Source organism: Mobula hypostoma, chromosome 8 (assembly GCF_963921235.1).
Source record: "Mobula hypostoma chromosome 8, sMobHyp1.1, whole genome shotgun sequence".
NCBI lineage: Eukaryota > Metazoa > Chordata > Chondrichthyes > Myliobatiformes > Myliobatidae > Mobula > Mobula hypostoma.
This window is the reverse complement of record NC_086104.1, coordinates 42060876-42084750: the sequence shown is the minus strand read 5'-3', so window position 1 is coordinate 42084750 and position 23875 is coordinate 42060876. Positions and strand designations below refer to the sequence as shown.

Sequence of the window (23875 nt, the reverse complement as noted above, 5' to 3'; positions counted from 1 at the left end):
ACATTTCAATTTGCCTTCGTAACAAATGCAATCAAATACTGTACTGTAAGGAAGACTTACGTTTTAGTTTCCACATGGTTGCGGCGATCGGCACACAGGTTAAGCTTGCTGGTTAAAGCAGACGAACCTCCGTCGACTCCTCGCAAAGTCGTTGTGCACTGTTCTGGGAGTCAGATCAGATCGCTTTGGTTTCACTGAAAACGTGACCACGATTGTTGGAGGTTTGGATTCTTTGTGACATGCTGACTTACGCCCAGCTCCCACCGAGCATACAGTAGCGAGGAATTTTAACTCTTTCCTGATGGAATCCAGCACCACGGAGGAAGGCTTATGTCGACAGGTTATTTCTGTTTCAGATTTGTGTTTAGGAAGATGGCTGGCGTTCAAAGGAATCTATTTTGTGTCTAAATGGCCCCCAGTGCATCAGAATTGCAGTTGTGATCCTCCTGTTAAATGACAGTCATTGGACCCCAATCAAATGATGATAGACAAATGATCCGGTAAATGCATGTGGTCGGACACGCTGTGGGGTAGTGACCGCGGGATATTTTAGGTTATACAGCAGCTCTTGGGTGGCTATAATTGCCAGAGGAGAGCAGGTGACGTCCCTGGGTGGGTATGCAATTCTTAAGCTGGTTCTCTGCGAGGAATGCGATGGCAATGTTTGTTGTGCCCAAGACACCAGCTGCAACTAAATGTAAGGGCAGACTGTCTGACTTTATTGGTTATCTCTCGGGCTTAAGGAAGGAGACAGGTGACAAAGGCCGAGGACCACAGTGACCTTGAATGTGCCATTTTGATGCATTGGTACCAGTCTTGTTGCAGGAGGTGATATGATCCTTCACACGGTGGCCTTAGGGAAATGAGACCAATAATTGCACTGCTCCATAAACAACTACATCGATATGTCCTTGCCTTGAATACTGTTAACAGATAAGATTTCTCTAAACATATCCAGTTCTATTTAGGTTCTCTCTAACTGCAGCTGTTGTTGCTTCCTTTTGTTTCCTGTCCCCCTCCCCACCCACCAGATTGGAATTCACAAGAGTAATGGAATATATTTGAATTACTCACTAATTAATATACTTGATGTTTAATCATCATAATGTTCCACAGCAGAGACAAGTCTTGTGTAGTTTAGGCCCAATGCATAATACCTAATATGTTCAAATGTATTGCCCGGAAACATCACAAATCGCTTCTATTTCTCTGATCGCATGTGCAGGAGCTAGAATTCATGCAGATAGAACATTTAGACTACTGATGACAAAATAGTGAGACTGCAGGAGAGAACTGTGGTTTGTAGGGATGCATCGGGAGAAAATTAGATATGAGCTGACATCTTAGCTGTTTTTATAAGCTACATACATGAGTATTGCAATATCATTACAAGATTTGGTCTGTAGCTCTGCAACCACCAATTTACTTCAGATTACCTTTGAGAGATGAAATATGATTGTGGTGACCAAATTCTTATGATAATATACTAATGCTTTTCGTAAACACAAGGAAGTCTGGAGATGCTAGAAATCCAAAGCAACACACACAAAATGCTGAAGGAACTCAGCAGGTCAGGCAGCATCTTCAGAAATGAATAAACAGTCGACATTTCGGGCCCAGACCCTTCTTTAGGACTGAGAAGGAAGGGGGAAGATGCCAGAATAAAAAGGTGGGAAGGGGAGGGGAGAGGAGGGTCGCTGGAAGATGATAGATGAAGGCAGGTGGGTGGGGAAGTTAAAGGGCTTGTGAGGAAGGAATCTAATAGGAGTGGAGAGTGGAGAAGGGGAGGGGGGGGGAAACCTGGGTAAAGGCAGTTGAGAAGAGGTAAAAGGCCAATGCTTTTGTTGTCCTGTACTAGACCCTTTTAACTTTTCGAACGAACGTTTGTTATATTTTAAGGCCTTCTTTTTCCCCTTAGATGCAGGGATTGCCATATTTTAGACTACTCTTAAGAATGTCTTTATTTTTATTAACGTTGCTAATTCACTTGGAGTTAGTGTCCCAAGGAGAGAGAATCAAAACTTTTTCCTTAACCCTCTTTGGTTAGGAATTGTTGTCCGCATCTCCATAAGGTTCTTCTTGTCTTCAACACAGCAAGGTAACCTCCAACATCACCTGCTGGTGAACGCAGCAGGCCAGGCAGCATCTCTAGGAAGAGGTACAGTCGTCGTTTTGGGCCGAGACCCTTCGTCAGGACTAACTGAAAGAAGAGCTAGTAAGAGATTTGAAAGTGAGGTGGGGAGGGGGAGATCCAAAATGATAGGAGAAGACAGGAGGGGGAGGGATGGAGCCAAGAGCTGGACAGGTGATTGGCAAAAGGGATATGAGAGGATCATGGGACAGGAGGCCCAGGGAGAAGGAAAGGGGGGGAGGGGGGGAAACCCAGAGGATGGGCAAGGGGTATAGTCAGAGGGACAGAGGGAGAAAAAGGAGAGAGAGAAAGAATGTGTGTATATAAATAAATAACAGATGGGGTACAAGGGGGAGGTGGGGCATTAGCAGAAGTTAGAGAAGTCAATGTTCATGCCATCAGGTTGGCAACACTGATGGTTTTGTCTTTAACTGAGAAATTTATTGAATGTGTTTACAGTGTTGCTCCTTTCCATGCCTTGTGGTACATCAGATAGTGACCTTGCAGATAATTTAGCATTTTTGACTGTTTTTTTTTCATGAGGCTGAGTTGCTAGCTCGACCCTCAACATAGTACAGATGGAAAGCATGTGAGGAGCTGGCCAGATTCGAACCTGGGACTACTCACCTCGAAGTCCAATGCAAATGTCACTACACCACCAGCCGCTTAGATGTTTACAACAGAAAAGCCAAGGAGGTGCATAAGCTGGAAATTTGAACTAAGAATGAAAATTGCTGTAAGTACTCAGCCTGTCAGGTGGCATCTATAAAGAGACAATGCTGCCTCGTTTACAAAAAATTTACGTATTTGTTAAATGTGCAAAGTCCTGACAATAGATTTTTTTTAAAATGTGAAGTTCTTAGCAACACTCATAACACGCTGGAGGAACTCAGCAGGTCGGGCAGCATCTGTGGAAACAATCAGTCAACATTTCGGGCCGGAACCCTTCGTCAGGACCAAGACGTTGACTGATCGTTTCCACGGATGCTGCCCGACCTGCTGAGTTCCTCCAGCGTGTTATGAGTGTTGCTTTGACCCCAGCATCTGCAGATTATTTTGTGTGAAGTTCTTATAAGTTTATTCTCAGGAATTGTATTCCAATTTAGATCTGTCAAAGTCTGACTTTCACTAAGATTTAAACAATGCAGGCTATTTGAATACCATGTAAGTAGTTACCTGGACTTTTTGATTTCAATAACTACCAGCTATTTCCAAAAGGTGCTGTCATTCATAACCAAAACTATTTGTACCTCAATTGCATCACTTGTCTTTCTTCCTTACACTATATGTACTGACTAATGTTGGAAAAGAACTTCAAAAATATATTTTTTAAATCCCTTGTACATTTTAATTGATATAAATGAAACACCTCTAAGTTAATATGGCTGTGTTTTCTTAACATAGGTAACTTTTTTAATTTATGGTACACAAATTTATTAGTATCAGAATCTATGTCAAATTGCATGTGGTTTACACAGGAAGAAGCACTGTGCAAACAGACCAGAGTTGGCACTGGACCTGATTGTAATAGTTGATCAAACTTGGCACTGTAACCAGGTGGAATGTGAGTTGCTTGCCCAATTGATAATCCTCAAACACCTTGGGTGAGAAATGAGCAGAGAAGATCAGCAGAGTAAACTTCATTATAGCCTCCAGTGGAACCTTTATGATCTGCTGCTTAACCTGCTTGTAAACCAGGTAATGATACCAGGCAATAGGCCCCATTGTTCTGCAGGCAAATTCCACAATGGATCTGGAACATTTATAGGATGCTTGTGCCACAATAGAAATCAGGCCTACGATGTTTCCAAGCAGCCACCCGGTTGAAGTTAAGGCCATTCAGTATTTGGACACCCAGCTCATTTTGTTTATCCTCCATGAACTTTATGGCCACAATGTGCAACTATCAATATTGAATTTCTACATCTGTGTGGCTTAAGTGGTATTTGTCTGATTAGATTTAACAATAATCACACCAGATGAACAATGCAAATAGTCAGCATTCATACAAAATCTTTATATACATAAGAGATCTGCATTTAATAGAAAAATAAAAATATTCACAATAGTTACAAATTATATTAGTTTTTATGGTGCCAAATATTCAATAAAATATGGTAACATAATGCTCAATGTTGAAGAATAGATTTTCATAATGACTCCATTAGCTTCTTGAAGATATGTTTTAGAAGTTCTTCTATTGATCTTCAAGATCGGTTAAATCCACACTGACCTTGATGAATAATGTGTCATCTTTTATAAACGTCCCTGTTTTCCCACCTTCAAGTACTGCATGAGACACAAATCGAGGACATCCAGATGCTATATTCATTTCTGAAACTGGTCTTTTAAAACTGGTGCTGTTGGCGTCAGCCTTAAAGAGGTCCACTATGTGATGTTTTTTCGGGCCCTGGTCAAGCAGTGTGAGAGTGACCTTCTGTTTAAATGGCCACGTTAACAGAGAGTCAAACTCACCTTTCATAACAACAAAGAACAATGATAAATGAGTTCCTTTGCCTGCTCCATCTCCATTTAAATACGCCCGAGCACACAGTCTGTATCCACAGCGACTGGTGTAAAAGGGCTGGCTAAAAAGAGAAACAGCCATACCCTCTGCTGCTTCCTGCTTTCTCCTTCTGTAGTTGCAGATCTTCCAAATCAGTTTGCCATTATAGCCAGTTGCTTCTAAAACTCGAAATCTTTCATTCGTCTCTTCCAGTAGCTTCTTATGAGCACTTAACAATAATTCATGTTGCTTCAGGCATGGCTCAAAAGACACTAAAGTAGAAATAATATATGCAATGTAATTAGTTCATGATTCATGGTCATCAAAATATTGTTAAATATAACACAATATTACTTCAGATATTATGAACCAGGTTTTTGAGAATTATTCCCACTACATTTCCAACTTCAAAAGCAAAACAAACTGGGTGACGCGATCAACCAATTCAGTTCCTCTGATGCATACAAAATTGCAAGCACTTTGGTAGCTGGCAAAATAGAGCTGGCAAAATTGCGAGACAGGGGAAGTTTGAATGGGCAACTGAGTCACCAGATGCTGGAGAGTGAGAGTGTTCAAAGCAAATAACTTTGATAGGATTAGCTGTGCAGTTATCATCCTTTATAACCTTAACATAATAATCAGTTCACATTATTATGTTTTGATGTGTTTCTTCTGGGCAAGTACAGTCTTGAAATGGACATGTCATACATAAAATTTATACATAATCAAACTAATAAACTCTGTCATCCCTAGGGCCATTTTGAATTTCTGTTCCTTCTAAATCAAGTCCCTTCCTCGGGTGGGGAAATCCAGAACCACACAGCACAATCCTAAAAATGGGAGCTGGACATTTTGGAAGAAAATTAGATTGAAGAATACTTTTTTGCACAGAAGATATGAGGACTTTTCTCCTCTAAAAACTGTAGATATGGAAACAATTTAAATCTTCAAGATTTAGTGATTTAGTCTGACAAATTTTTGTCGGGTAAAGCAAAAGAGTGTGCAGTTAAATATTGTTCAACACTCAGTGAATCAAGAAACTGAGGCCCCTCAAGATCTATACTGCGTAGTGGCAGAATTCACATCACCGTGAAGGTTTCTGGCCTATGTATTAATTGAATCCACTAATTTGCTACATTTGATGCCCACTTTAAGCACATATTGTTACACTAGGAAATTCTTCAGCATCTATTATTGTGAGATCTTAATGTTAAAAAGAAAACATATCCTGCTGAACTGGTTCTGAATCATAAATGTTATAAAGAAAGATGCCTGCACAATTAGCATTTTCTCTCAAAGAATGTATTTTGTGCTATTCGGAGTTAATCATTGAACTGACATGTTGTATTAAATATGTTTCTAATATATTTATGGTTTTACTAAATGTACCAATACTAAATAAGTTTAAATCCCAACCCTAACATCATTTTGCCATCTGGTGGCGCAGTGACATCAGCGCTGGACTCCGGAGCAAAGGTTCCCGAGTTCGAATCCAGTCGGGCCGCTCCCGGGCACGCTTTCCATCCGTGCCGGGTTGATGTCGAGGTCGCAACTCGGCCTCGTAAAAAAAAAAACAACTGCGCTGTGAGAAGGACGTGGGGGGCCACCCACAGAATCTTTCCTCCAAGACAACCACTTGAAAAAAAGAAGTGGTCACCGAGGCTCTGGCAGAGTATGGCACACAAAAAAAACCCCATCATTTTGGGCAGATTTTAGGCAGTTTACATTTGGCCTGTAAACTGACAAAAATCTTAACAAATTCACACAAAATGTACATGAGCATTAAATAAAAGATTTACAAGTTATATTATTTAAGGAAATAATCAAATTGTGAGTAGAGTACAGACCCAATGATGCAATGTTATTTTCAGCACATTCCACTTTTTCCTTCAATATGTGAATGACTTCCTTCAATGCTGCTACTTCATTATTTCTTTCTTGATCTAATCTTCTGCAAAATTGTTGTGAATGTTGTTCAATAGTTATTATTTTGTCAGCATGACCAGCCAGAATTTTCTGTTTTAATGGAAATTGTACAATAATAGTTAATACAAATAAAAGGAAAAGGAAAAGAATGGTGAACTCTTTCATTATTCAAACAGCACTACGATTAAGACATTAACAACCTAATTTGCAGCTGAAGAATTCTTGAAGACTATCAAAATATTGATTTTGTACATTTTATAAAAGAAATAAATAGGCATGGAATAATAGTAAATATTCAGTACGTGGCGGATTGTTCCATTTATGACACAAGTGTCCAGTTAAACATTGTTTCGATTAAAGATTTTAAAATTGATTTTCATCTTGAAATACGTGCATAGGAAAAATTTCATTTCACACTGAGCAACACACACAAAATGCTGGAGGAACTCGGCAAGTCAGACAGCATCTCTGAAGGAAAATAAACGACTGACATTCCGAATTGAGACTCTTCATCAGGACCGTTTTATCCAGCTCTAGTTTATTTTGTATTTTTTTCCCTCTTAGGTGTCAATAAAGTCTAAGCCACATGTACTTAAAGTCTACTGTAAAGATGAAGCCACACTCAGGTTGGAGGAACAACACCTTATATTCGGTCTGGGTAGCCTCCAACCTGATGGCATGAACATTGACTTCTCAAACTTACACTAATGCCCCACCTCCCCCTCGTACCCCATCCATTATTTACATACACACATTCTTTTTCTCCCTCTGTCCCTCTCACTACACCCCTTGCCCATCCTCTGGGTTCCCCCCTCCCCCTTTCCTTCTCCCTAGGCCTCCTGTCCCATGATCCTCTCGTATCCCTTTTGCCAATCAACTGTCCAGCTCTTGGCTCCATCCCTCCCCCTCCTGTCTTCTCCTATCATTTCCAATCTCCCCCTCCCCCTCCCATTTTCAAATCTCTTACTATCTCTTCTTTCAGTTAGTCCTGATGAAGGGTCTCGGCCCGAAACATCGACTGTACCTCTTCCTATAGATGCTGCCTGGCCTGCTGCGTTCAGCAGCAATTTTTATGTGTGTTACTTGTACTTAAAATCAAATGGTCTTGATGTGGCCACTGTAACTTTAATTAAATGCTCGCACTTGTATGGTGATCTTCTCAAGCATAATGAATTAGAGATTTAGAATAAATGGGTTACATATTTTAATCTCCTAGCAGATTAAAAGTCGTCCGATTTAGGCTCCCCTATGCTGTGCCTCATGTAGTGCATAGCCTCACTTCTCAGCCCAAATTGAGTAAAATAGTTAAAGAAATAATGTTTTTTGTATGAATAGAATAAATTTCAGCATCTTATGATTCACAGCAAACATATCTTGCTTCGTGTTGTTTGAGATATGGACCAGACTGTCAACCAGGGGAGTTTCCAGCTTTTGTTGTTTTACCATTCCTACAATAGACTAAATATAGATTTTCTACATCTTTGCTATTTCTAAAATTACTAAGAAGAGTAAACAACACGCAAAGGAAGATGACTGCAGTGTCAAGCTCAGTTATTGTAATTTGACTGAGATTACCTTTTGTATTATTGTGGAGATAAATGAGATGTTAACTTGTTCAAATTTTTAAAAATATAAACATGAAATTAAAATAGGCAAATATATGGCTGCTGAGATTTTAAGTGTGCTTTCCTTATTTTCTAAGCTGTTTTGGTGAAGAGTGGACGCTGACAGTGAAGTCTTTAAGAACGAAGCTTCTATTGGTACCAGTAAATTGTCCACACAGAACAGGCTAAAGTATCCGCAGGCGCACACTCTGAGATACCACCACCTTTACCCCATAGAGCTGAGGCTTAACTGTCAGACTCCCGCAATTATTTCGTGTAGCATTCGCCAGTCACCTGGAGATAGTGTGACCATTGATCTTTGTTAGAAATGTTTCTGCGCATTTGTGTCCGAGATATTCATCGAGCTGCAGATGAAAGATGCAGACCTAGATTGACAAATCCCAGATCCAAATACTAGACATTTAACCTCAGCTGGAATGTGTAGGAAAGACAGAGTTGCCTTCAGTAATGAGGCTGTATGCAGGATTTCCTCTGCCCCAAGAACTCGGCTGAGCAAGTCAAAATTAGCAGTTATAAAAATAAAGGAACTGGTTTCAGATAAATCTACTTTTATTCTTGCACAGATTAAGGTGTTTTTTTTAAAACAGCACTCTTGTCATTTACACAACTCCTACCCTCCCTCTGAGCAGCCACAAAGTGATTTGCTCAATGAACACCAATGCAACACGAGCATACCGCCCAGTGAGGGTGAGCAGTTAGAGCAGTGTAAAATCAGCTGATGTGAAGTCCTGTCCCAAAATGAAGGCGTTCACATTTGGCAAAAGCCGTCATTGCCGTTATAATTACTAGATGACTAAGAAATTACATCATAGTCATCTACTTTCAATCATGGAACATTCACAGATTCATAGACATACAGAAACAGGCCCTTCAGTCCAATCATCACTGCTGATCAAGATCCCTTCTCTACACAAATCCAAGTTTTCTGCAATTGGTCCATACCTCCCTAACCCCTTGTTTTCCATGAACTTGTCCAAATGTCTTATCTGTTTCTACCACTTCCTCTGGCAGTTTGTACCATCTACCCACTGCTCTGTGTGTGGAAAAACTTGACCGCCAGATCTGTTTTATATCTTTCCTTCCTCATTTTAAGCCTAACCTTCTAGTTTGAAATGCTACGCAACAATGATCTGAGGCACATATTAAGTATGTGCTCGGAAACATAATTGAAAACTGCCAACGGATTTAACATGGTTTTGGAACCAGGAAATGAAATGAGCCATATATTTTATTTATTTAAACCTTCTTGCTGTTCAATAAAATGCAGAGAATGCAAGTGGTAATACAATTTACTTTGATAGAATTGTCGGAACTCAGTCCTCTCCGAAACACAGATTCCTTTGTTATTCGAGCATAAACAAGCTAGTTATCCTGGTACAAAGGTTAGAGGTTTAGAGACACAGCGCAGTAACAGGCCCTTGTGGCCGAATGAGCCTGCACCCCCACAATGTCACCTGTGACCAATTAACCTACCAACCCATACATATTTGGAATATGGGTGGAAACTGACTCCCCAGTTCTTGGATGACTAAAAGCAACAACTCATACGGTGATGATTATACATTCAGCATAGCATAATCTCCTAGTCGTAGTGTCATTCAACATAGAAACAGGCCCTTCGGCCCAACTCCACCATAGAGGCCAAGATGTCGACCAAAACTAGTCCCATTTGCCCACGTAAGCCAGTCCTGATGGAGGGTCTCAGCCCAAAACGTCAAACCACCCCCCCCCACCAGCACTCCACGTGCTGCATGCAGGTTCTGTTCAGCAAGGTGGATGGGAACAAACAGCACTGACTCATATGGGGGGAGACAGAGAACAGCCACACTGGAGTGAAGTTACCGTTCGAACAACAGCTTGCCCATCCTCCAAGCGCTCTCCCTGTGTTGGGAGGTCGGAGGACCAGGAGGAAACAGACTGGATCTCAGACGAGGCAATAGCAAGAGCCCAACAATTCCAGAAGCCACCCTCAAGTAACATTTATCATCCAAGTCTAAGGTTACAGGTCATAAAGGAATATATAAAAACTTTTAACTAGTGCCACTTAATAAAGTATTACACCTATTATACATAATACATTTATAGTATACACCAACATATCAGTTATTTATAAAAACATGCAGAGTAATTTTGTACCTGTGTTCTTACAACTTCGTCATCATTTTTCGAAATGAGCTCACTTAATTGCGCAACCTTACTGTCAAGTTTGTTGATTTGTTCTTCCAACTGACTGATAATGTGGTTTCTGTCACATAACGTTTTTTGGAGATCCAGTATCTATAGGGGGGGGGAATGAAACATTTTGAATAGTTAGGGAGATGGGTTGAGCAGTGGCAAATGGTTTTCAACTTAGATGTGAGGTGACATTCAAACCAGGATAGGACCTATATAGTGAATGACAGGGCACTGATGAGCGCTGTGGAACAGAGGGACCTGGGAGCACAAGTGCACAGTTTGCTGAAAGTGGCCACACAAGTAGACGGGGGTGGGGAGTGGAAATGTCATTTAACATGCTGGCTTTCATCATTCAAGGCATCGATTTAGGAGTAGGGACATAACGTTGCAGTTGTTGACACTGCACTTGGAGTATTGAGTACAATTTTGGTCACCCCATTACCAGAAATTCATTGCCAAGCTGGAGAGGGTGCGGAAGAGGTTTACGAGGATGCTGACTAGACTAGAGGGCTTATAGGGAGAAGATGGCCACAACGGATCTTAATCATAAAAGGTATGGATCAGATGGACAGTCGTAGTCTTTTCCCCAGGGTTGGAGAGTTCAAAACTAGAGGATACATATACAAGATAAGAGGAGAGAAATTTAAGAGACCTGAGAGGAAACTGCTCTACACAGGGAATGAGATGACAGAGGAAGTGGTTGAGGCAACATTTAAGAGGCATTTGGGCAGGTACATGGAGAGAAACTGCTTGCAGGGTTATGGGCCAAACATGGGCAACTGAGGCTAACAGGGAGGATGCTATGGTCAGCAGGGGTGAGTTGGGCCAAACAGCCTGTTTTTGTTATTTACTACTCTATGATTGTAACAGGAAATACCAAATTTGAAAAGTGTTTATCAATAATTAATACATTAATTTTTTTTAAAACATTTTTTATTAGAACCAAATCTACATAAAAAAGCTACTTCTCAGAACTCTTAAATCTCTCCCTCTTATCTTTTATCAGTGCCCTTTAGTTTTGGACTCTGCAACCCTGGGGAAAAGCCTATGCCCGTCCACTGTATGCATACCCATGTCAACCTACAAATTTCTATGAGGTCACCCCTCATTCTCCTGCACTCCAGGGAAGTAAAGATACAGTGTGGCAAACCTCTCCCTATAAAACAGGCGCTCTAATCCAGGCAGCATCCTTGCAAATCTCCTCTGTGCCCTCTCCAGCCTGACAGTGTCTTTCCTTTAATAAGGTAATACTCCAGTGCAACCTCAATTAAGTATGACTATGACTATGACCAAAAGCCTATGCAACTCATGACCCTATTACTAAACTCAATGATGAAGGCCAACTTGTATCAATGTAGGTATACCATCTTAAAATTAAAAAAAGGTTGTATTGAAGGAAAATGAGCTACCACATTTACCTTCACAACTACAAAACCAAACAATCTAGAGCTTTGAATATTATGAGTATCTGATGGCATGGAATGTGTCCTCCTAATAAACCTTGTGAAAATTGATTTCTCGTTGTCCATCAGAAGTTTAATAACGAGAGGTTATGTCAAACACCATTAAATTGGTAAATGATTTGTTAGCATTAGTTCCTGCTGTATGCTCTAAGAGCCCTCTGAAAGAAGGTTATTGCAGAAGTGATTAGAGTAGGGTTTGAAATACTGAGAAGATCCTGGGTCAGATCGCACCAGACTATCAAAAAGCAGTGAGAAGGGTCTTACTGGGAATGCAGGGGCAACTCCAGGGACCTGAAAGAAGTGGATTCATTCGATAAGGACAGTCTCAGAAATTAAATGTAGTGGAAGAAATCTTGTATTCAGAGACACCAAGTAGACAGCGGAGAGCAATAAATTAATACTAATGACAGTTGCCCTCACAGGGAGTAATTCTAGAGATTTGTGAATGAAAAAGAGTCATGGGGCTAAGGAGCTGGAAGCAGAGGCGTCTGAGAATGGGTAACTCAAGATCTTGAAGTATTGAGGAGGAATTTACGATCAAGTTGAGGGTAGAGAATGGCATTTTTGGAATCACTGGTATCTGGTAGTATTGATGTAAAACAAAATGTCTTTCAAATTGTATTACCTGTCCTTCCAACTTATTATTGTTTCTAACAACAAGCAATAAATGTTCATTTAAGCAAGAATGCTCATGCTCCACAATTTTCCTCCGTTTTTCCTGTAGAAATAATGCCAAAATTACACATGGTTTTATGACCTTTGACAAAAAATTTTCATTTGAGCATCAATATCCCTTCTTACCCTGGCATGGCAACCATACTTTTTGTAGCTACATTCCACTTCACTTTCTGGACAGATGGTCAGGTGTGCATCAAGCTATATAAAAACATGAACATTTTGAACCACCAGTGCATGCAAATTACTAGAGTTATCTACATAAGTTATAAGTCAACTTTTCTGTAAAATAAGAGAGGCCTTTCTAATTGATAGGAATAATGTATTTTTCAGGCTTCTTTTAGGTATCTAAGTTGATAGAAATCAATCAGCACTTGTGTATTGCACGTGATATTGGATGTTAGTTTTAAGTCAGCGATTTAGATGAATCAGAACAGAACATTTTTTCCTGGCCTGCTGCATTCACCAGCATTTTTTGTGTGTGATTCTTCTTACAAACAACTTTTGAAGAGACCTTTTGTTCAGTTAAGGCTGATTTATACTTGTGCGTCAAATGTAGCCACGAACCCTACGCTGTACTCTATGCAAACCCTCTGCCGTAGCCTAATGCGCACCTCTCCCAAAATGTAACTACGCGTCGCAGCAACACAGACCGAAACAACTGTGATTGGTCCGCTTGGTAGCATCGCATTTCCTCCTACGCTGCGATAGCTTCCCAATGGGTGACTGAAGGGCAGGGAAGGAACTCTGGCTGCAATTCTTTCCATAAAACTTTACAGACCTCTGAAATTATGGAGGACATATTTCACTTTTACGAAAGACCTACATTAGTACTTGTTTTCGTTAACCGAAAGAGGATTTTTACTTCTACGAAAAAAGGCGCTTGCTTTAAACTTGTTTACCCTGAGAAAGACTACCATGACCATGAAGCCTTGCGCGGGCAAGTGTGTGCACATGATGCATGATGTGCCGATTTTTTTCGACAAATCGATTTTGCTCAAAATTCTTGATTCTGTTAAGTGATACTACACTGTACATACAGAAAATTCACCCTCCTTCAGTTTCAGTCGCCATTGTTTGAAGTTTGAGTTTCTTTGTGTTGAGTTTCAACACGAAGAAACTCAACACAGTGGCATAGAAATCCCACTGCCAACTAGCGTTTTGGTGGTGAATTGCAGAGTGACACAGACACACCAATGCACAAGTATAAATGCTCACAACGGCGTAGCCCACTTGTGTAGGCTATGGCGTAAGCTTGTACGCACAAGTATAAATCAGCCTTTAGAGAGCCTAAGTTATTGAACTAATTATTCTTGTGCTCTAAGACCCATCAAGACATTCATTTATACATGATTGCAATTCCTGAAAAATATCTTGACAGGGAACCACTTAGTCAAAATCCTGTTAATTCTATTATGTCATCAGTCTGTATGGGCAGAATCCATTATTCTGTACCAACGTGCCCCTCAACCATTTAGCAAACCAACTTCATCTAGGCCAGTGGCTCTCAACCTTTTTTATACCATGGACCAATACCATTAAAGGGTCCAAGGACGCCAGGGTGGGAATCCCTGTGCTAAACATTTGAAGATTAGTTTCAAATCATAATTGTTAATAAAGGACCTTCCACGTAGTCCACAGCGAAAAACATCATATCACAAACTTTTATCTTTAGCCTATTTATGCCTTTTTTCTATAATAAAGGTCAGACTAAAAACATATTAGTTACCTTTTAATGTTTTACTTTCTTAAATGGTGTTAGGAGCCTTTCCATAGCATTTAAAATATTGCTCACCTCACTTCTTATAAAACTTTCACCACAATTGTTTGTGCAATTAATCGGATACTTCGGACATGTGATCACTTCATGTTCCTTAAACAGAAAAGCATCAATCTGAGCCAATCATGTGCTAGTCATATTAAATAATCTTACTTTCAAATGGAGTTCGTCATGAGATTAATTTCAACATTAGGCCTCATTCTTACAAAAAGGTCAGCATTCAATATGACGTCAGCTTGTCATCCCATATCTGAGCACTGTGTTCCCTATCACAGTACACTTCCCTTTGTACTAGCCACAGTATGATAGTAAGTTATGATAGTGTAAGGTTGGATTCCTATTTTATACCATTTTACCTTAATTGCCTTTGGAGCCTTGTGGGAAGGAGGGAAAACTATCTAGCATTCTTCGTTTGTTTTATCCAGCAACACTTATAGGCATCCGTTAGTCTCATGAGACCATGGATTTGTGCCTTGGAAAATTTCCAGGGCGCAGGCCTGGGAAAGGTGGTATGGAAGACCAGCAGTTGCCCATGCTGCAAGTCTCCCCTCTCTATGCCACCGATGTTGTCCAAGGGAAGGGCATTAGGGCCCATACAGCTTGGCACGGTGTCGTCACAAAGCGATGTGTGGTTAAGTGCCTTGCTCAAGGACACAACACGCTGCCTCAGCCAAGGCTCGAACTAGTGACCTTCAAATCACTAGACGAATGCCTTAACCACTTGGCCACACGGATTCAGGTTAATTGGGTCTTTGGTTATATCAGAGCAGCTGCTTATTTGGGCCAACTCTTAAAGAACAAAAATCAATCAAGAAAATAGCTGGGATTCTCTTCATTTATTTGGGACACAAAACTGCTTAAATGGGGCAGCAGACAGTTGCCGAACAGTTTCTAACTAATGTCAGTCATGTGCATTTGTGTGGCCATTGGACATGACGTTGTGCTTAGAGTGAACAGTTTTAAACCACGTCAATATGTTTTCAAAAATCAGTGATTATTGTCGCTAATAGATGGCGAGAAATAAGCAGCAACACAATTCAGAACTGTGATGCTCACTGCGGTTTCAAGTATTGAGCTTTGGAGATGTCAGAAAATGAAACCATTTCACTACTTCAACAGTTTAGGAACAACAAATTATTTAGAAGTAACAACAAGCATCTTGAAAGCTACAATGAAAATGAAGATTTGGAGGATGCAGTCATTGAAAGGATTGCTCAAGGCAGTACATTATCTACACCTAGGTGTCTACACTGATTTTGTTCATTTACAGTCAATCAAAAGAATGCAGAGCACACAGCATCAATTCCTCCAACGATAACCATTAAGAGCTAACATAGTTTTATGGTACTGTAGTTGTGTTAGTAGTGTTCTAACTTGTTCTGTTTTTCATTTAAATACATAATTTGTCACTCAGTTTGTCTTTTTTATACTTTAACTATTTCCATGAAACTTTGGTTAATTGGGGCAGCCACTTAATTAGGCCAAAATGTACTGGTCCCAAAGTGGCCCAATTAACTGGGATCCACTGTATTTGTCCTCAGGGAGGAGAACTCCCACAGTGCTTGCCGTCTAAAAGAAGTTTTGTCTGTATAAAATACTTCTCATACCTTAAAACATTCCAACCTGCTTTACAGTTATTTATGACTTTCCTTTGAAGTGGTTACTGTGGCTCTAAAGATAAATCCATCTATAATTGAGGGATGTGCATTGATCAGAGTATAAATGTCCCCCTTTTTTCTTCTGCCTTAGATCTTTCATGTCAACCCAAGAGGAAAATTTGCTTTGGTTGTAAAGTCTTTTGAAAAAGCAACTATACTTCTCCTTCAATGGAACATAGTGGCTCAGCAATAATTATTCCAATCTTGGAGAAAGTCCTTCTGAACCTCCTGATTCAGAGTTAAATCACTGACGCAAGGCTCACACAGGGAGAATAGTCACCCAGAGAAGTATTGGGGCAGGAAGAGGCAATGAATATCAAGCCAAATAAATGCAGAGATAAACACATAGCTGCATATTTGATCTTCCATTGCACAAAATTATGAAATACCAATGTACTACCCCTCTCCCCCACAAAAGAAAAAAGATTCTTTTTTTTGAATGGAACATTACCTTAATGTTTTTAAAAACTAAAGTCACTTTACAATATTGGCAGGCTTCTTCCCTATATTCACACACCGTTTGCAAATGATCAATTAAATCTTTTCTTCGCAAGGTAGCATCACAACCATTGACGCATGTTACCGTTTCAAACTGACATTTTTTAAGGTGATCCTAAAATAATGAGAAAATAGCTTGTAAGCATGTCATGGAATTTTGAAGTGTTACATAATTTAAATTAAATGAAATGAAGTTATTATTGTAGAAAAGTGTTATCCTTTTTACTTTCACCATCAAATACTCCGAAAGCACAAAGACTCAGAAGTATGTTATATATTCTTTCTTCTGCTTCAGTAGCATACCTTAGCCTGACTTTAAAACATTAATGTGTACATGAGAATGTTAAATTTAAAGGGATAAAAAATGATAAAATTAAGTAAGTAAGTACATAGGGATTGGATAATTATGTCTGGGGGCAGGAGCAAGCATGAACAAGTTAGGATATAAACACCTACAATGGTTGTTACATAGGCTTACATACAAGATTTTGGACCAGAAGAAATGGTCCAGAAGAGATTTATGGAAACTATTGTTACTATGTTTCTTAACAACTAACACCATTACTTAGCCTAATAGATTAGAATTACCACTGTACATAATTATCTATTTGTGTCTAATTTCCTTTTATATCATCTCAATGTGTACTTAAGAATGTATAAATAATTATAGTTTTATACATAAAAAATGGAAAGGTTATAACTGTGGAAAAAGTACATGATACTTGTGAATTCCTTATCCAAATAAAAATAAAATTTTTAAAAAAAGAGAATGTTAAATTAAAGATAGCTTTCCAGTTAGCATACAGGGTTGATGGTTTTCCAATTTTAGGCTGTGGGGCATCCAATCATATAGGAACAAGTGGGTTTGCAATGGTGAGTATACCTGTGTAAGAGAAGAAAAAACACAACATGTCCTCCTAATCCTTAATCAGTGTTGATGGTTTTACTTCACAGAATAAGCCAATTCCAACAGCTGTCAGCTGCCAGTATTCTAAGCCTTGGGAAAGCCAGCTGATTATCATTAAAATTAGAATAATATTAAAATTAAGGCAGGCCTCATTTTGATATACAATTACAAACCCTCTTTCCATGATTGGCTGCCCACCTTTCACACTGCTTCATTAAAGTGGAAATGAGTGCCTTTGAAGAGAATTTTATACCCACTCCAAAATGTTAAGCATTTTAATCAATGAAAGGACTGCAGACCACTTACATTTTCCATGTTTAAAATTTAGCCTACAGCCTCTCAAATTCCTTTTCCAGTAAACAATTTCAATTGCTTGAATGTAATAACATTCTCAAATTTTTAGCAGATCATGATATCAACTAAGAATACAGAAGTATAATCATCATATTTGTCAATTAATGCCTTCCATTTGAGAAGAGAGATACAAGTATGGTATTTAGATTTTGAAGCAGTTTTGAAACAAATGGCAGAATCTTATTGCTGTCTCCATACATGGATAATCTGCAGATAGTTGTGAAAATTATGAAAGTACTTCCACTGAACTTACCCCTAAACGTCCAAAGGATACAGTTACACTGCAGTCTGGTGCATTTTTACAGTACACCATCAAATTCCACACCTCCCTCTTGCAGCAGTTATCTTTAAATATCTTTAAAAAACATTTATTAAATTTAGCTGGAAATACTCAAATTTACTGTTATAGAATTAATCACAAAGCAAAAAGTCTAAGTAATACCATCTAATTTTCCATTGCATTACAGGTCATTCTGAATAAAGCATTATCACTTGTTCCCAGCCAATCTTTTAATGCTGTATACAATGCTATATATAAGTTACCAGCATGTATCTCCAAGATTCGAACAACAAAATGTTTAAAAACATCACAGAGGACATGCTTTCCCCATTCAAAAGTGATTTCATCTGAAAGCACTTACTAACTCATAGATGGCCAAATTATGTAAGGTAAGGGGAAGACCAAGCAACTATCCCTCAGCACAAGTAGCTATTTTCATTTGCAGATGTAATTATAATAGAAATCAAAGTAATTCACTTGATGTGATGCAATTGAAGATTATTGAGGGACAAATTGAGAAGCTGGGTTAATGCTGGAGATTTCCTCTGAGAACAGATGAGAAACATCAGAAGGTAATAATGAACAGTGGCCTTATTCTTACTTATCATTAAGCAGTGCCATGTTCAATGCATTTGATAGTCTAAGAATGCAATGTTGGATGTATATTGCAGATATAGACCATAAGAAATAGGAGCAGATTTGACCCATCGAGTCTGGTCCACAATTTTATCATGGCTGAACCATTTCCCTCTCAGCCGTAACATCCTGCCTTCTCCCCATATACCTTCATGCCCTGACTAATTAAGAATCTATCAACCTCTGCCTTAAATATACCCAATGACTTTGCCTCCACGGCTGTCCAGGGCAATGAATTCCACAGATTCACCACTCTCTGGCTAAAGAAATTCCTCCTCACCTCTGTTCTAAAAGAACGCCCCTCTATTCTGAAGCTGTGTCCTCTCGTCTTAGACTCCCCCACCATAAGAAAATCCTCTTCACATCCACTTTATTGAGGCCTTTCAACATTTGACAAGATCAACCCCTCATTCTTATGAATTCCAGTGAGTTTAGGCTCAGAGCCATCAAACACTCCTCATAAAACAAATCTTTCAATCCCGGAATCATTTTTGTGAACCTCCTATGAACCTGCTCCAGTTTCAGCACATCCTTTCTTAGATAAGAGGCTCAGAGCTGCTCACAGTACTCCAGGTGAGGCCTCACTTGTGCCTTATAAAGCTTGAATATTACAGCCCTGCTTTTATATTCTAGTCCTCTCAAAATGAATGCTAACATTGCATTTGCCTTCCTCACCAATGACACCACCCACAAATGAACATTTAGGGAATCCTGCATGAGGACTCCCAAGTTCCTTTGCAACTCAGATTTTTGAATTTTCTCTCCATTTTGAAAATATTCTACACTTTCATTTCTTCTACCAAAGTGCATGACCATACACTTCCTGACATTGTATTCCATCAGCCATTTTTTTTGCCCATTCTCTTAATCTGTCTAAATCCTTCTGTAGCCTCTCTGCTTCCCCAACAATACCTGCCCCTCCATCTACCTTCATATTGTCCGCAAACGTGGCCAAAAAAAGACAATTCAAAACATTCAGATCACTGATGTATAACATAAAAAGCGGTCCCAACACAGACCCCTGTGGAGCACCACTAGTCACTGGCAGCCAACCAGAAAAGGATCCCTTTATTCCTATTCTTTGCCTCCTGCCAATCAGCCAATGCTCTATCCATGCTAATATCTTTCCTATAACACCATGGGCTTTTAACTTGTTAAGCAGTCTCATGTGTGGAACCTTATCATAGACCTTCTGAAAATCCAAGTACACAACATCCATCAATTCTCCTTTGTCTATCCTGCTTGTTATTTCTTCAAAGAATTCCAATAGATTTGTCAGGCAAGGTTTTCCCTTGAGGAAACCATGCTGACTAAGGCCTATTTTATCATGTGTCTCCAAGTACCCCTAAACCACATCCTTAATGATCGACTCCAAAATTCATCCAACCACTGACGTCAGGCTAATCTCCTTTCTTTTGCCTCTCTCCCTTCTTGATGAGTGGAGTGATATTTGCAATTTTCCAGTCCTCCAGAACCATGCTAGAATCTAGTGATTCTTGAAAGATCATTACTCCGCAATCTTTTTTTGCCACCACTTTCAGAACCCTGGGCCGTAAGCCATCTGGTCCAAGTGACTTATCTGCTTTCAGATCTTTCAGTTTCCCAAGCACTCTCTCCCTACTATGGCAACTTCACTCACTTCTGCCCCCTGACTCTCTTGAACTTCTGGCATACTGTTAGTGTCTTCCACAGTGAAGACTGATGCAACATACTTAATCAGTTCATCTGCTATTTCCTTGTTCCCCACACTAACTATCCAGCATCATCTTCCAGTGGTCCAATATCTATTCTCGCCCACCTTTTACACATTATATATCTGAAGAAACTTTTGGAATCTTCTTTAGTGTTACTGGCTAGCTTACCTTTGTATTCTATCTTTATGACTTTTTTTAGTTGACTTCTGTTAGTTTTTAAAAGCTTCCCAATCCTCCAACTTCCCACTAATATTAGTATAATACTAATGTGCAGAAGCTGGTCCAACCCCAATAACTTCAGCTCGTCAATTAAGATATGCCTTAAAGCCAAACTCTTTAACAAACTTTCAGTTACCCATCTCCCTTCTTTGATTTGACTTCTGCTATGTTCCTTCTGCCTTTGGGAAGCTCTTTAGTCTATTTCTCTATTTATTGGAAGATATATTATGGTTGCACATAATATGGGCAGTATAACATGTGAGCAGTATAATATGAGCAAGTTACACGCATACCATCTTGTCTCCTGAAAACACTGTAACTGATTACAGATGTGACATTTCTCCAACTGAATCCATACCCATGTCTAGGAATGTTCATGTCTCACAAATATTGAAAGGGGTGCAGAAGGGATGTACGGGATGTTGCCTGGATTGGAAAATATATCTTATGTAGAAAGGCTGAGTGAGCTAGGGCTTTTCTTTTTGGAGCAAAGGAGGATGAGGAGTGACTTGATAGAGGTGTGCATGATTATAAGAGGCATAGAGTGGAGAGCCAGTGCCATTTTTTCCCCAGGAACACAGTGGGTAATACCAGAAGATATCCTTTTAAGGTAAGTGGAGAAATGATTAGGGGAGACATCAGAAGTAGGAATACACTGCCGGGGTACAGGATGAGACAGTTACATTGAGGGTATTTAATACTCTTAACCACATGAATGAAAGAAAAATTGAGGGGTGTGGGCTATGTAGGAGGGAGGGTTAATTTGATCATGGGGTAGGTTCATATTGTTCAGCACAACATCTTGGGCTGAAGGTTCCTTACTGCGTTGCTGTACTCTTTTATCTTTCACGTTCCCTCCTACCCTTTACAACAGTAATTACTTCCAGTCAATACAATCGAGATCAGGGACCCGTTACCACTAAAACAAAGTGTGACTTTCCATTCCTAGGCATGGTATATTAGTGTGAGGACACAATGAGCAGCCAACATCTGCAAAATTATTTCACTGAAATAGCATTTTTCTAAATGACACATAAATTTCTCAAAACTGAGTGAACTTATTCTTTCAACAAACAAGAAATGTTTTATTCGATTTTGCAGTACTTCATTGTGATGAACAAATCTTGAAAATGTACAGCTTTGAATGTGGATTCTTTTAAGAGTATTATTTTTAAGAGTATCACCTTATTTCCCCAATCAGAGGAATTTCACAGCTCTGATTAACTTTGTTTTCTCATAAAATGTTTATAACTTTATCTTACCAAATTTGGAATGATTCCTTCATGATCAATAGGACAAATGCCAATAGGTTTTGACTCTCTAGGAAGCATTTTAAAAACAAAAGAAAAAATTAGGTAATAAAATACACAAAATCAATTGTCCACAAGATCAAAAACTCTCCTTGTATAACTTCATGGTTTTACTGTTTATACCTCCACAAAATGATCTCATATAATATATTCTATGATTTAAAACCACCATAATTAATTAATAGTATAGAACAGGGGTTCCCAACCTTCTTTACACTATGAACCAGTACCATTAAGCAAGGGGTCCATTGACTCCAGATTGAGAACCCCTGGTATAGAATTACGCATCATATTGTCCCACCATTGAGCAGATCTACGTGAAATATTGTCAGGGACCCCCCCCAGAATATGCTCTCTTCTCTCTGCTGCCATCGGAAAGGTGGTACAGGAGCCTCAGGACTTATACCAGCAGGTTCAGGAACAGTTATTACCCCTCAAACATCAGCACTTGAACCAGTGGGGATAAGTTCACCTGCACCATCACTGAACTTCTCCCAAAGCCTACAGACTCACTTTCAAGGACTCATCCATCACATGTTCTTGGTAGTTGCTGCTTGTTTGTTTGTTTGTTTATTCATTCATTTGCACAGTTTGTTGTCTTTTGCATACTGGTTGAACAGCCCAAGCCAGTGTGGTCTTTCATTGATCCTACCATGGTTATTATTCTATAATGGATTTATTGAGTATTCCCGCAAGAAAATGAATCTCCGGGTTTTATATGTACTTTGATAATAAATTTATTTTGAATTAATATTCAATAATCCTATAACATTTAAAACAAAATCAGAGTTTTTGGGTGTATTCAACGATTTTGGCTACAACTTGTCATCACCGAATGAGCGGTAAGTCACCAAGACAAGGGGAAAAACAAATGTCTCTGTTCCTGTATGTGATGAAAGAGTGAAGGCATTTACTCTTAAATTCTGGAATTAAAAGCACCAAAATTATATAGTACCCAAAAGCCAAGAGCAGATTTCTAATAGAGTAAGTTGTTAAAAATGTATTTATAGGATAAGGCACAGCTGAGCATTTTTGACCAGCTTTGCTTTGAATAGTAATCACGGTCAAAGAGTCATCCTCCACAGAATCAGGCACTTCATCTCACTGCAACCATGGCCATGTTTTCGCCCAACTACACTCAGCCCATTTGCCTGTCTTAACACCATATTCTTCTATACCTTGCTCTACAACTGCCTGCCTCATTGCCTCTTAGACATAATTGCATGTGATTCCACCACCTCCTCTGGTTAAGTACTGCATTCCTCCAGGTGAAAATAATGCTCAGTGTTATTGAGTGGGTGGGGGGGGGGGGGAATCTGAGGACTTAATCTCAGTGATGATGAAGAGACAGCAATGTAATTCCAAGCCAAATGCAATGCAGCATACAGTAGGCTACAATGAGCCTGTGTCCATATACTTCTTGATCATTTGAATAATTACTTTGGTTCAGTCTTCACTAAGGAGGACATAAATAATCTTCCAGAAATAGTAGGGGACAGAGGGTCCAGTGGGATGGAGGAACTGAGCAAAATACATGTTAGTAGGGAAGTGGCGTTAGGTAAATTGAAGGGATTGAAGGCAGATAAATCCCCAGGGCCAGATGGTCTGCATCCTAGAGTGCTTAAGGAAGTAGCCCAAGAAATAGTGGATGCATTAGTGATAATTTTTCAAAACTCGTTAGATTCTGGACTAGTTCCTGAGGATTGGAGGGTGGCTAATGTAACCCCACTTTTTTAAAAAAGGAGGGAGAGAGAAACTGGGGAATTATAGACCGGTTAGCCTAACGTCGGTGGTGGGGAAACTGCTGGAGTCAGTTATCAAGGATGTGATAACAGCACATTTGGAAAGTGGTGAAATGATCGGACAAAGTCAGCATGGATTTGTGAAAGGAAAATCATGTCTGACGAATCTCAGAATTTTTTGAGGATGTAACTAGTAGAGTGGATGGGGGAGAACCAGTGGATGTGGTATATTTGGATTTTTAAAAGGCTTTTGACAACGTCCCACACAGGAGATTAGTGTGCAAACTTAAAGCACA

At 39.5% G+C, this 23875-nt stretch overlaps 2 protein-coding genes across 3 annotated transcripts in view; both read right to left on the bottom strand.

Annotated features, from left to right (window-relative positions):
- LOC134350495 (creatine kinase M-type-like) overlaps positions 1-760 on the bottom strand; it is a 32039-nt gene extending 31279 nt beyond the window's left edge. Inside the window, exon 1 of the mRNA XM_063055726.1 lies at positions 61-760. Within this exon, the coding sequence (XP_062911796.1) occupies positions 61-76 (16 nt within the window). The 5' untranslated portion in view covers positions 77-760. The remainder of the gene's footprint in view (positions 1-60) is intronic.
- A 2712-nt stretch (positions 761-3472) lies between these two features.
- LOC134350494 (TNF receptor-associated factor 5-like) overlaps positions 3473-23875 on the bottom strand; it is a 39637-nt gene continuing 19234 nt past the window's right edge. For both annotated transcript variants that reach the window (XM_063055724.1, XM_063055725.1), the window contains 9 exons: positions 21790-21847; positions 17952-18053; positions 16391-16552; positions 14297-14374; positions 12628-12702; positions 12452-12544; positions 10325-10465; positions 6485-6653; positions 3473-4909 (listed from right to left, as the gene is read on the bottom strand). In XM_063055724.1, coding sequence (XP_062911794.1) covers positions 4329-4909; positions 6485-6653; positions 10325-10465; positions 12452-12544; positions 12628-12702; positions 14297-14374; positions 16391-16552; positions 17952-18053; positions 21790-21847 — 1459 coding nt within the window. In that variant the 3' untranslated portion in view covers positions 3473-4328. The remainder of the gene's footprint in view (positions 4910-6484; positions 6654-10324; positions 10466-12451; positions 12545-12627; positions 12703-14296; positions 14375-16390; positions 16553-17951; positions 18054-21789; positions 21848-23875) is intronic.